Below are 14,865 nucleotides of genomic sequence, written 5' to 3'. Positions count from 1 at the left end.
GGAATACACTGATCATCAGTGCCCTGATGATCAGTATACATATCCTCTCTGTGGAATGCCAATTACCGGCTCTCCTCTGTCAGCGTGACAGCTCGAGGAGAGAAATGCCGATAACCAGCATTTCCCTATTTACATGCAATCAGCTGTGATTGGACACAGCTGATCACATGACCGAGCCAACATCTTCGGCTCTTTCCGTTGATCGGTGATCCGCTGTGTCCGGGAGACACAGCGCACCACCGATCTCCGCGCACGTGCAGTTAGAGTGGGAGGATAACATATGAGGTCCTCCCAGAACGAGAGAACCGCCTTGCGCCCATCATTACCTTCTGCGGCTGTTAAAAGTCTTTTCCCTCCTCCACCCTGTGACTAGACAGTGAAAGGAGAAGCAACACACGAATGAGCTCATCACTCTGTCACTCTGCTCGTCTCCTATCATGCTACTTGCACTGCAACATACTCGGTTGGCAACCTGTTGTGCTTCTCTCTCCCCATATGAGCACTGCTGATGTGAAGTCAACCTCAGTAACTTATGCTGATTGCATACATACACACACGCCTTGAATCTAGGAGCCAGCTTGAAAAACAAAAAACAAAAAAAACCCCAAAAAAACCCCCAAAAAACTTAGGAACCAGTTTTTGGGGGTTTTTTTTTTTGCATAGTGTGGGTTGTTAGCACCCGTGGTAAGGCAGCTTTTAGGCAACAGGCTTCATGCAATGTGATTTGCCGGGTGACAATTATGGCAAAACCGCACCACTTTTTAAGTGCCGTTGAAAATAATGGAATCTGAATCTGTTTTGTGATGGCAGCGATTCTGACACAATCTGAAACTGCCCAGGTGTGAATGGAGTCGCCCTAGTTAACACGCATCCAATTTACATGCTAGATATATCCATAACAGGCTAGATATTACGTGTTCCTATTGAGGTGGTTCACACAGATGCCATCCACACACATTGTGTTTTGAGTGCCATTACAAAAAGGGTCCTGTGTGAGTTTGTAGCTGTGCATTCAAGATTCACAAGTGATAGAGTAGAGCGGCATGCGGAAATAAGGAGAAGGATACAGGATTGCTGTTGACAGGAGTTTTTTTTCATTGAAGTCAAAGGGACGCCCTTTTTTTGCACTGAAATCACTGGGACGCCCTGTTTTTTGCACTGAAATCACTGGGACGCCATTTTTTTGCACTAAAATCACTGGGACGCCATTTTTTTGCACTAAAATCAATGGGACGCCATTTTTTTGCACTAAAATCAATCGGACGCCATTTTTTTGCACTACAATCAAAGGGACGCCCTTTTTTTTTTGCACTAAAATCAATGGGACGCCATTTTTTTGCACTGAAACCAATGGGATGCCCTTTTTCTTTGCACTAAAATCAAGGGGACACTTTTTTTGCACTAAAATCAATGGGACACCATTTTTTGCACTGAAATCAATGGGACGCCCTTTTTTTCTGCACTGAAATCAATGGGACGCCCTTTTTTTTTTGCACTGAAATCAATGGGACGCCCTTTTTTTTTTGCACTGAAATCAATGGGACGCTTTTGCATTGAGGTCAATGGAAGGCACTGTGTGAACCCAGGTGCAATTTATAGTAGCCTCAGCGACCTGAGATTTGTCGAGCCATATATACATACATAAATACACACACACGGACGTATTAACGTATACAGAGCTGCATTCATGTTTGTCTTTTATATCTGCCTGCAGTTTGCCTTGAACGCTTTGACAGCCAAGAGCTAAAATTACTTTGTAGCATTGTGCTTCCTTGAATAGCCAGTAACATAAATCATAACAATCAAAGGAAGCTCATAGCTGAATTTTAGTTTAACACCCAATTGTCATTCTGAATTCCCTTCTCCTTTCAGTTTTTACCCCTGCTTATAGACACGGTAAAAGATATTGGAAGACATCAGCACCTCCTTCCCGAAGTTCGGCATCGATCTCTGTAAGATCCAGCTGGAACATGGTGAGGACCCCAGCTAAAGCTCTATCTCTGCGCTCCTTCCAGTATTTGCTCTTGTTGTGGGCATTACAATGGCAGTCTGAAGGACAAGTCCATGAGGAACACTGAAAGATAGAACAGGCAAATTGACAGTTAAATATAATTGGTTACATATAACTGTGGTGCAAGCAATCGATTTGTACACGATACAGATCTGACACTGATTGAGTGCCGCTGGTTCGGCATTGTTTCTTCAGGTAAAAAATAGATTTTGAATAGTTTTTTTTTTTTTTGTACCTCTGAAGCAGGCTTGTCACACAGGTAGCAATAACATTCTCTGCAGAAGCTGCCATTCTGCTCCAACGGGACATCAGCCTCCTGCTCCACTCGCCTAGAGAACACAGACAGCCGTGTCATAACTACACCCACCATACACTCCTGACATAATGCTGCGGACGCTATGGGCGCCTTACGTAAAAGGATGCAATGTGCAGTCGTATCTGGCGTGTGGCATCACATGAGCCTTTTTACTATAAGTTATAGCAAGTTCATCATCCAACACTTCCAATTTCCTCTTCTCTGGTGTGATAAATTTTTCTGAAATAATTCAAAGATATAAAAAATATAGATTAAAGAAAACTAAAAAGAAAAAAAAACAAAACAAAAAAACCCCAAAGTACCAGTCCTGACTAGGTATGCAATAATCTGAATAATCAGTTTATACTAGAACAGAACAGGATTATTTAAAGGGTATGTAAAGCCAACATTAAACATTCCTGATATGTGTCTGCTGTACCATGTACTTGTATGAAAAGGTATCCAATTCTCTTTGTATCGCTTCCTTTGTGTGAAATCCCTGATGTTCCTGCCCGTCCCTCTGCTTTCCTATATGAAATACTGCTACAGGGCGGCACGGGTGTGCAAAATCACGTACAGTGGGGATCGAAAGTTTGGGCACCCCAGCTAAAAATTTGTATTAATGTGCATAAAGAAGCCAAGGAAAGATGGAAAAATCTCCAAAAGGCATCAAATTACAGATTAGACATTCTTATAATATGTCAACAAAAGTTAGATTTTATTTCCATCATTTACACTTTCAAAATAACAGAAAACAAAAAAATGGTGTTTAGGACACATTTAACCCCTTGATCGCTCCCCAGTTAACCCCTTTACTGCACTGTCACCAGTGTCATTAGTACAGTATACAGATTTTTTTTGCTGATCACTGTATTAGTGTAGCCGGCGACTTCAGATAGCGTCATATTGCCTGTCAGTACACCAGTAATCACATTTAACCCTTTTATTGCCAGGAACACACTCAGATACACAATAAACCTCCATTGCTAGTATAGTGACTGAACGGATTAATATCTTTGATCAGATCAGCACTATACCAGTGTTCAAATTAGTATAGCGTCCCCAAAAACGCAGCGTTAGTGGGATCAGCCCCGGAACCTGCGTTTGGCCCCTACGCTTAACCCCCCCTCTTCTCCCCCAGGAAGTGCAGTGTCAGTAGGTCACTGTCACTTGCAACAATGCACACAAAATCGCAGTGTTCGCAGAATCAGGCCTGCTCTCTGTTAGCACTTGCCAGTAAAATTTTTTTGTAGCAGTTCAAGCAGTCCTTGACAGCCAGGTGCTCTTTTTCCCATGAGGCGCACTAGGTACCTATAAATTTAGTGGCCAAAATGTCAATGGAAAGGTACTCTATTGAAGAGGCCTACATGATTCTGAGCATGGCACATGAGAGCGAAGGGGAAGACTCACTGACACAATCAGCCTCAGAATACGAACCTGTAGACAGCAGCGGCACCCTGACAGATAGCTCACATTATTATTATTATACAGTATTTATAAAGCGCCAATAGTTCGCTCAGCGCTGTACATTACAAAGGGGGACAGAACATGTGACAGAACAATACCAATACAATGCAAAACATGAGGGGATTGAGGGCCCTGCTCTTTTGACAGATGATGGAAAAGAGGTCCCTGCTAAGATCAGGTGTACCCGACCCCATTCCCAAGTTGCTGAGATGTTCCAAACACATGATGACTTTCATATGCAGCAGAGTGCCAGTACTAGTGCTGCTCTACCTTTTGGTGAACTGGCGAGTACCAGCGGCCTAGTACATCCTGGTCTTTCACACACCAGCACTGCAGTATCACTTGGCGACGTGGCGAGTCCCATAAGTGCAGTACAAGCTGGTTCAGTGGCAAGCACAAATAGTGTCCCGCAGCCACCAAGAATTCACACACAGGCCCGTAGAGCCTCTAGTGTCCTTCCGGATGTGCTTGCAAATCCCGATTGGCAGCCCACAAATTATGCAGCACCTGTACTCCCCCCCCCCATTCACTGCCCAACCCAGAATTCAGGTGAAAACAGCAAATTTAAATACTCCCCTTGATTTTTTTGGAGCTGTTTTTCATGGAAGATTTGTATGCATGGATTGTGGATCCAAGCAATTTATTTGCACAACAAATTATCGCTGCCAACCCAGAATAAAACCTTGCCACACCAGTCGCATGGAAACCGATTACGGTTTCTGAATTAAAAATTTTTTTCCTGCCTAATCCTCAACATGGGCATTACTAAAAAAAATGAATTGCAGCTGTACTAGTCCACAGACCCGATTCATCATATGTTCGTGTTCTCTGCTGCCATGGCCAGGCATAGATATGAGAGTATAATGCATTTCAATGACAATACACTCTGTCATCCTTGGGGTAACCCTGAATTTGACTGGCTCCACAAAATGCGGCACCTCGTAAATCACCTTAACCAAAAATCTGCAGATGTCTATACTCCCCAGCAAAACATCTGCGTTGATGAGTCCCTCATTAATTTTTCTGGCCGCCTTGCATTCAATTTCTCCCCAGCAAGCATGCCAGATATGGGGTCAAGGTGTATGAGACCTGTGAGAGGGCAACAGGCTATACATATAAGTTTCGGATTTACGAAGAAAAAGTCATGTGGGGCCCCACGGATGCCCAGATTACATGGGGAGCAGTGACAAGATAGTTTGGGACTTGGTGTCATCCTTTTCCCATATGGGGTACCACATATACGCAGACAATTTTTATTCAAGCGTGCCACTATTTACACATTTGTACAATCTAGGAATTGGCATGCGACACTGTGCAACCCAATTGCCAGAGCTTCCCCCAACGGCTTGTAAATACCAGCCTTAGAAAGAGGAAAAAGCCTGCTTGAGAAACGAGGAATTGCTCGCAGTGAAGTGGAAGAACAAACAGGATGTTTTCCTCCTGTCTTCCATTCACGCAGACATGACTGTCTAAATTGCCACGGCAGCTGGTGCTGTGGAGAAGGCACTCTGTGTCCACGACTTTAACCTTAACATGGGAGGGGTGGACTTCAATTATCAGATGATGAAACCATACTTATTTCAATTGGCTCTACATAATGCTTTTGTGCTTTACAAAGCAACTGGACGTAGTGGATCCTCCCTAAAATTTCAGGAAGACATCATCAGGGCCCTTTTGTATCCAGAAGGTACTGTGGCCCAAACCCCCAACCCAGATGCAGTTAGCTGGCTGTATGACAGGCATTTTCCCGATGCCATTCCTAGTACCCCAACCCAAAGGACACCCCAAAAAAGACGTTGTGTCTGTAGCGGACATGGAATTAGCCGTGACGCCCGCTTTTTTTGTCCCTCCTGTCCTGGCCAACCTGGTCTCTGCCTCAAGGACTGCTTCCGTCGCTACCACACACTAGTGGAGTATTAGTATAGGGTACAGCACGGCACATATTTACACAGGGTCTTGAAAGATGTTAAGTAGTCAGGAAACTGGCTATCGCATTTTGAGAGACCCTACAATCTGTTTTAAAAAGTTAAAGATAAAAAAAAATAAATAAAAAAAGTACAAGTCCAAATATATATATATATATATATATATATATATATATATATATATATATATATATATATATATATATATATATATATATATATATAGTGCTTTAGTGCATTAAAAGTAAAAAAAAAAAAAAAAGTGTATTTTTTTCAATTAGAAAAATCTTCAGGTGGTTAGAACAGTGAGTGATGTGTAGCATAGACTTCTAATGCTGGGCATAAAATGCCCCCACCCCCCCCCCCAAAACGACCCCTTTTTGGAAAGTAGACACCCCAAACTATTTGCTAAGAGTCAATAGAAGAATTTGTTTTTTTATCACAAGTTTTTGGAAAATGACAAAGAAAAACTTTTTTTTTTGTTCTACTACACAAAATTGATACAAAATGATTTATTGCTCACACATGCCATGTGGAATTACTCTCCAAAATACATTCTGCTACTTCTCCCGAGTATGGGGGTACCACATGTGAGAGACGTTTAGCAGTCTAGCCAAGTACAGGACCCCAAAATCCAATAAGCACCTTCAAGCTTTTAAAGGGCTTTATTTCCTCATTACACTTCCTGACTACCTATCCCTGAAATGCCAGGATAGCACCTAACCCCCCCCCAAATGACCCCATTTTGGAAAGTAGACAACCCAAGGAATTTGATAAGTAACATGGTATTTTGCAGATCTTTTATTTTTATATTTCAAAACTTTGTGAGAAAAAAATTAGATCTGCAAAATACTCACCATGCCTCTTTAAATTCCTTGGGGTGTCTACTTTCCATTTGGGAGGGGGGGGGTGCTATCCTGGCATTTCAAGGCCTCTGAAACTGTGATAGGTAGTGAGGAAGTGTAATGAGGAAGTTACGCACCTTCAGGCTTTCAAAGTGGTCATCGGATTTCAGGCTCCTGTATGTGGCCAGGCTCCCAAAAAGTCTCTCACATGTGGTATCCCCATACGTAGAATGTATTTTGGGGTGTAATTCCACATATACCCATGGCTTGTGTGAGCAATATATCATTTAAGTGACAGCTTTGTGTAAAAAAAAAAAAAAAAGTTTTCGGCATTTTCCAAAAACTTGTGGAAAAAAAAAAAAAAAAATCTTCCATGGACTCAATATGCCTCTCAGCAAATAGCTTAGGGTGTCTACTTTCCGAAAAGGGGTCATTTTGGGGTGTTTGTACTGTCCTGGTATTTTAGCACCTCAAGAAATGTGATGAGCAGTCAGAAAGTAAAAGCTGTGTAAATTCCATTATCTATCCCATAGTTTGTAGACGCTATAACTGTCACACAAAGCAATCAATATACACGTATTGCAATTTTTTTTTTTACCAAAAACATGTAGCAGAATACATTTTGGCCTAAATTTATGACAAAATTTGGAGGTTTTTTAATATTTTTTTTATGAAGAAATGAGAAAATATCATTTTTCAAAATTTTCGGTCTTTTTTGTTTTATATCGCAACAAATAGAAAAGGGCACAGGTAATCAAATATCACAGAAAGAAAGCTCTATTTGTGTGCAAAAAAAGGACAAATTTAATTTATGCTCATTGCATGACCGCGCAATTGTCCGTGCAGAGCTGTATAGCAAAAAATGGCGTAAATTGCAGTATCTATACCATAGTTTGTAGACGCTATAACTTTCACACAAAGCAAGCAATCTAAAAGGACAAACATTTTGTTTGGGTACAACATTTCATGACTGCGTAATTACCAGTTGAAATAGTGCAGCGCCGAATAGCAAAAAAAAGGTCAGGAAGGGGGTAAATCCTCAGGAGGGTAAGTGGTTAAAACTGACCGCACTAGGCATGAGGGCACAGCATGGTCAGTTCTCTAGCTATTCTGGGAGCTCAGCCTGCTCTCCTCCAATCAGACATGTCCTCACACTGCTCCCCTGCACAGCAATTCACTGAAAAGCTCAGTGTGCTTCTGTTTAGCTTTCTATGTAGCTGAGAACAGAGAGCATGTGATCACTTATTAAAAAAAAAAAAAAAAAAAAAAAAAAAAAAAAAGCCTATTTCTGTTTTTTTATATCCATACACAAATGTGTTGCCTTTTATTTTATTGTAAACCGAATGGATTTGTCACAGTAACTGTGGCTTTTGGAGGAGACTGCGGGGGCTGCCCTCTTACCTACTAAAATCTGCCTAGCAACAAGAAAAATAAAAAAAAAAGCAAAAAAAAAGCCGCATCAAAAACACCTGCAAAATGCAACGCAATGCAGAAACGCCTCACAGGCAACCTGCATAGGTGTGAACAAAGCCTTAACCAGGATCTGAACTCTCCCACTCTCATGAAAGGGACCTTTCTTATGCTCTTTCAAACAGGTATATGGGTATCACTCAGCGGTGTCCATTGATGCCTCTGTCCCTTTACCATCCCCCACTCATTATTAGAAGTTGGTACCACTTTCAGGTCTTCTCCTGCACTCTCCTCAACCACATTTCTTTATAATCTCTTTTAGACAGATAAAGCTTTCTTTTGTGGTATTTAATCACTACTGGGTTTTTTCATTACTTACTATATAAAAGACTGAAAATTTTGCAGATAAAAAAAAAAAAAAAAAAAAGTTATACATTTTGCAAATAATCTCTCTTCAGAAGTTTAGGCTAAAATGTATTCTGCGACAATCCTTTGGCGAGAAAAAAAACAAACAAAATCGGTGTATATTATTTAGTTTGTGTGAAAGTTCAAGCTTTCAGTAAGAGGCAAGACGAGTTTTTTGAAGTTGTAATTTCTTTGGAAGATGCTAAAAGATTTACTGCTGCTCACGGGCTCTGGGCTTCAGCAAACGGCAGTCTCCAGGAGGAAGAACCAGGAACAATGTTAGAGACAATTTACAGCGCACTCCAATTTTAGTAGCATAATTATTATGCAATTCTCTGCAAGCTATAGTAAAAAAAAAAAAAGATATAAAAAAAATAGTTTAAAAAAAGCCCTTTTTTTCCCTGCAAATATTTCTTTAAATGAAAAAAAAAAACAAAAAAAAAAACCTTTGAATGAATCTGGCTATTTTAAATGAAAATGTTAACACTCACCAGCAGTTTCTTCAATTAGCAGGACAGAGTTGCCAAGTGCTGACACTTCACTCTCGTCATCACTAATTACAATTACGCTCTCTTCTGGAAGGGTTGCTTCTAAAGATGTTCCCTCCTCACAGCTTTCTCCACCTGTCCTCATTTTGTTGGATCCTAAAAGCAAAAAACAAACAAGTGCTAATGAATATAAACCTGACTGCTAGATGTGTGCTCATTGGTAATACAATGTACATGTCACTACAGAACGAGAGAGTTCAGTGTCACATGAAAGCTAGCTCTGCACTCCTGATGTCCAACCAGACCAGTGATGGTCAGTATGTTCACTTCTGTCCAAGCTGTATGGGAAACACATAACAGTGGTGAACATTTTAAAGCGATTGGAGGGCCACACAGTAGCTGTGCATTTTTGTACCTCAATACCCAAAACAATGGTCCTGCTGTATTTTTGCTGCATATACCAATGCACACTATTGAAGTTGGAACACAATAACCTCGGCGGCTGCAGTGACCACCCCCCAACGTCGGCGTCTGCAGTAACCACCCCCAACGTCGGCGGCTGCAGTAACCACCCCCAACGTTGGCGTCGGCAGCTGCAGTAACCACCCCCAACGTTGGCGTCGGCGGCTGCAGTAACCACCCCCAACGTTGGCGGCTGCAGTAACCACCCCCAACGTTGGCGGCTGCAATAACCACAACCCAATGCTGGTATCCGGGGATGGAATAACCGCCCCCAACTCTGGTGTCAGTGGATGCAATAACAACCCCCACTATTCATGTCAGCAGGTGCAATAATAACCCCAAACATTGGTGCCAGCATATGCAATAATAGACCCCAGCACTGGTGTCAGTACTATTAACCCTTCCCCCACATTGTTGGTCAGTTCAATGAAATTTAACCTCCTCCCTGCATTGGTGATCATGGCAGTGAAAGTTAACCCCCCCATCCCACACATTGGTGATCATGACAGTGAAAGCTAACCCCCCATCCCACACATTGGTGATCATGGCAGTGAAAGTTAACCCCCCATCCCACACATTGGTGGTCATCGCAGTAGAAGTTAGACTGTAAAAGCGTATCTTTTTCTTAAAACAAACAACATCTTATACTTACCAATACACAGCGCGGCCCGTAACCTCCTCCTCTGGGGTAAGCATAAAGGGAGGTGTGTGGGGGGGGGAGCGCAAAACAAATAAAAGGAAATTTTTTGTTACCCTAAAAGGAAACTTAAGTCCCGCTGTAAAACCATACAAGCAGGGAGGCTTATTGCACAAGAGACATACACTGTCTTCTTCTGCAATAAATGCCCCTACCTGCCTGCTGGCCGTCTCTGCATGTGCTCAGCTTACAGTGCCGGGTTGGTCTCCAAGTGCCAGGATGACCTCATCCCTCGCTGGCCAATGAAGAGGCTCGAAGACCAACACTCAGAAGAAGATGCAGGACTGTTGGACAGGTAAATATGGAGACTTTAGTCCCACTTTCATGAAGGGAATGCTTATAAACATCAGACATGGAGGAACGACAAGACCCACGATAGCGCCAACACCAGACATGGGGGAACGACAAGACCCACGATAGCGCCAACACCAGACATGGGGGAACGACAAGACCCACGATAGCGCCAACACCAGACATGGGGGAACGACAAGACCCACGATAGCGCCAACACCAGACATGGGGGAACGACAAGACCCACGATAGCGCCAACACCAGACATGGGGGAACGACAAGACCCACGATAGCGCCAACACCAGACATGGGGGAACGACAAGACCCACGATAGCGCCAACACCAGACATGGGGGAACGACAAGACCCACGATAGCGCCAACACCAGACATGGGGGAACGACAAGACCCACGATAGCGCCAACACCAGACATGGGGGAACGACAAGACCCACGATAGCGCCAACACCAGACATGGGGGAACGACAAGACCCACGATAGCGCCAACACCAGACATGGGGGAACGACAAGACCCACGATAGCGCCAACACCAGACATGGGGGAACGACAAGACCCACGATAGCGCCAACACCAGACATGGGGGAACGACAAGACCCACGATAGCGCCAACACCAGACATGGGGGAACGACAAGACCCACGATAGCGCCAACACCAGACATGGGGGAACGACAAGACCCACGATAGCGCCAACACCAGACATGGGGGAACGACAAGACCCACGATAGCGCCAACACCAGACATGGGGGAACGACAAGACCCACGATAGCGCCAACACCAGACATGGGGGAACGACAAGACCCACGATAGCGCCAACACCAGACATGGGGGAACGACAAGACCCACGATAGCGCCAACACCAGACATGGGGGAACGACAAGACCCACGATAGCGCCAACACCAGACATGGGGGAACGACAAGACCCACGATAGCGCCAACACCAGACATGGGGGAACGACAAGACCCACGATAGCGCCAACACCAGACATGGGGGAACGACAAGACCCACGATAGCGCCAACACCAGACATGGGGGAACGACAAGACCCACGATAGCGCCAACACCAGACATGGGGGAACGACAAGACCCACGATAGCGCCAACACCAGACATGGGGGAACGACAAGACCCACGATAGCGCCAACACCAGACATGGGGGAACGACAAGACCCACGATAGCGCCAACACCAGACATGGGGGAACGACAAGACCCACGATAGCGCCAACACCAGACATGGGGGAACGACAAGACCCACGATAGCGCCAACACCAGACATGGGGGAACGACAAGACCCACGATAGCGCCAACACCAGACATGGGGGAACGACAAGACCCACGATAGCGCCAACACCAGACATGGGGGAACGACAAGACCCACGATAGCGCCAACACCAGACATGGGGGAACGACAAGACCCACGATAGCGCCAACACCAGACATGGGGGAACGACAAGACCCACGATAGCGCCAACACCAGACATGGGGGAACGACAAGACCCACGATAGCGCCAACACCAGACATGGGGGAACGACAAGACCCACGATAGCGCCAACACCAGACATGGGGGAACGACAAGACCCACGATAGCGCCAACACCAGACATGGGGGAACGACAAGACCCACGATAGCGCCAACACCAGACATGGGGGAACGACAAGACCCACGATAGCGCCAACACCAGACATGGGGGAACGACAAGACCCACGATAGCGCCAACACCAGACATGGGGGAACGACAAGACCCACGATAGCGCCAACACCAGACATGGGGGAACGACAAGACCCACGATAGCGCCAACACCAGACATGGGGGAACGACAAGACCCACGATAGCGCCAACACCAGACATGGGGGAACGACAAGACCCACGATAGCGCCAACACCAGACATGGGGGAACGACAAGACCCACGATAGCGCCAACACCAGACATGGGGGAACGACAAGACCCACGATAGCGCCAACACCAGACATGGGGGAACGACAAGACCCACGATAGCGCCAACACCAGACATGGGGGAACGACAAGACCCACGATAGCGCCAACACCAGACATGGGGGAACGACAAGACCCACGATAGCGCCAACACCAGACATGGGGGAACGACAAGACCCACGATAGCGCCAACACCAGACATGGAGGAACGACAAGACCCACGATAGCGCCAACACCAGACATGGGGGAACGACAAGACCCACGATAGCGCCAACACCAGACATGGAGGAACGACAAGACCCACGATAGCGCCAACACCAGACATGGAGGAACGACAAGACCCACGATAGCGCCAACACCAGACATGGAGGAACGACAAGACCCACGATAGCGCCAACACCAGACATGGAGGAACGACAAGACCCACGATAGCGCCAACACCAGACATGGAGGAACGACAAGACCCACGATAGCGCCAACACCAGACATGGGGGAACGACAAGACCCATGATAGCGCCAACACCAGACATGGGGGAACGACAAGACCCATGATAGCGCCAACACCAGACATGGAGGAACGACAAGACCCATGATAGCGCCAACACCAGACATGGAGGAACGACAAGACCCATGATAGCGCCAACATTCAACATGGAGGAACGACAAGACCCAGGATAGCGCCAACATCAGACATGGAGGAACGACAAAACCCATGATAGCGCCAACACCAGACATGGAGGAACGACAAGACCCATGATAGCGCCAACACCAGACATGGAGGAACGACAAGACCCATGATAGCGCCAACACCAGACATGGAGGAACGACAAGACCCATGATAGCGCCAACACCAGACATGGAGGAACGACAAGACCCATGATAGCGCCAACACCAGACATGGAGGAACGACAAGACCCATGATAGCGCCAACACCAGACATGGAGGAACGACAAGACCCATGATAGCGCCAACACCAGACATGGAGGAACGACAAGACCCATGATAGCGCCAACATCAGACATGGAGGAACGACAAGACCCAGGATAGCGCCAACATTCAACATGGAGGAACTACAAGTCCCTGGATAGTGCCAACATCATACATGGATACATGACAAGTCCCAGGCTAGCGCCAACATCAGACATGGAGGAACTACAAGTCCCAGGATAGCGCCAACATCAGACATAGAGGAACTACACGTCCCGGCCAACATAGGTCACCTACGTAGGCTAGGACCAGTTATAGACTCCCCCCGTTTCCTGGGGTCTCACCTTTTTCCAGCTTCCAAATTCCAAGTTCGCGCTCTTCCGCCCCCTGCGTACTACTAAATTCTGCCCCACCCACCTTGGCGCCTTCTACGCATGCGCAACCTATGACACTTACACTGCCCGCCTGTTCCTCCCATCAACACATTACCAGCTCTAGAACGCCTGAAGCGCATGCGCTGGGAGCGCAGGGGTGCAGGATTTAGTGCTACACGTACTTCCGGCCGCCTCTCCGTGACAGGAATATGTGGGGCATGAGGTGTGTGGCGGGGAGGGATCTCTATTACTGCACTCTATGAGAGCTCTGTGTACCTGTGGTTGCCATAGGAATACCAGGGGCGGTGTGGTCCGGGTATGCTGACATTTGTAGTCCCACTACTGTTGGGCAGCCAAATTCTGCCAGGACCTGATAGAGATGGAGGACCTCCAACTAACAGTGTGAGAATCACAGCGTGCCACGGCGCCATTCACATCTTCGTGATGCAGGAACACGCAAAAAATGTGCGTCGCGCCTAGGCTGACATTCATTGTTCGTGGCACCAAGAATGTGACAAGCAAACACGTTTTGGCGCACGCTAAAACACAACAAATGGAATGAAATCGATGGGCTGCCCTATGCATGTCGCATGAAAAAACGCAAGTTTGATGTACACTAGGTGTGAATAGGGCCTTCGCGTGCGCGTCATGGGTAGAGAAGCCCATTCATTTTAATGGACTGCCCCGCCCACAGGAAAAGCGGGGTGCAAGTCCCCAACCCTTTCTTTAATTGCGCCGCACTGAGTTGCTTGGTGCTGTGGCATCCATGCAGTTTGGCGCTACGGTGCGCGGGGGTTTGTTGCACGCACAAGGTTGTAAACATCATTTTATGCCTGAAGATGACAAACTTTCAAAACAATCTATGAAAGAAAACACCCCAGAGAATAAAATAGTGGTAGTTCCATATTTTTAGGTCACATGATATTAGTGCAACGGTGTATGAGACCCAAAGTTTCTGTAAAAAATACACTAAAGGTTATTTTAGGGCAAACAAACCCAATAGATTTCCCTTTTTTTGGGTAAATATAAAAGATTAGTTGTGCCAACGCATCAAAACTTAGAATTGTGCGCACCCGTGAGACGCTCTGCGTTACTCTATATTTTCCATAGGTGACACTCTAAAGCAGTGGTTCTCAACCTTCCTAATCCCGTGACCCTTTAATACAGTTCCTCATGTTGTGGTGACCCCCAACCATAAAATTATTTACCCAGTAATTATAATTCATGAATGTCGTTTTACCTCCAATACTGCTGCTTTCAAAACAGTAGCTGCTTTTAACAGAGTAGCTGCTTTCAACACAGCAGCTGCTTTCTAC

At 45.7% G+C, this 14,865-nt stretch overlaps 1 protein-coding gene across 2 annotated transcripts in view; it reads right to left on the bottom strand.

The window, feature by feature from the left end:
* The window catches only part of LOC149442995 (uncharacterized), a 69,894-nt gene extending 56,284 nt beyond the window's left edge, over nucleotides 1-13,610 (bottom strand). Inside the window, exons 1-5 of one of the 2 annotated variants that reach the window (XR_016306715.1) lie at nucleotides 13,520-13,585; nucleotides 8,850-9,002; nucleotides 2,423-2,546; nucleotides 2,247-2,340; nucleotides 1,924-2,074 (exon numbers count right to left, since the gene is read on the bottom strand). Coding sequence is in view for 1 of the 2 variants with exons in the window: in XM_089656040.1 (XP_089512166.1) it covers nucleotides 1,924-2,074; nucleotides 2,247-2,340; nucleotides 2,423-2,546; nucleotides 8,850-8,991 (511 nt within the window). In the remaining variant the exon portion in view is untranslated. Of the gene's footprint in view, nucleotides 1-1,923; nucleotides 2,075-2,246; nucleotides 2,341-2,422; nucleotides 2,547-8,849; nucleotides 9,003-13,519 lie in introns of both variants that reach the window. The other variant, XM_089656040.1, reaches the window with a different exon arrangement.
* Nucleotides 13,611-14,865: the final 1,255 nt, after the last annotated feature.

The sequence above is a fragment of the Staurois parvus genome, unplaced genomic scaffold, assembly GCF_062004578.1.
Source record: "Staurois parvus isolate SC_StPar_1 unplaced genomic scaffold, SC_StPar_1.0 ptg000882l, whole genome shotgun sequence".
NCBI classification, from domain to species: Eukaryota; Metazoa; Chordata; class Amphibia; order Anura; family Ranidae; genus Staurois; species Staurois parvus.
The sequence above is the reverse complement of the archived record's forward strand: the minus strand, read 5'-3'. Positions and strand labels throughout refer to the sequence as shown.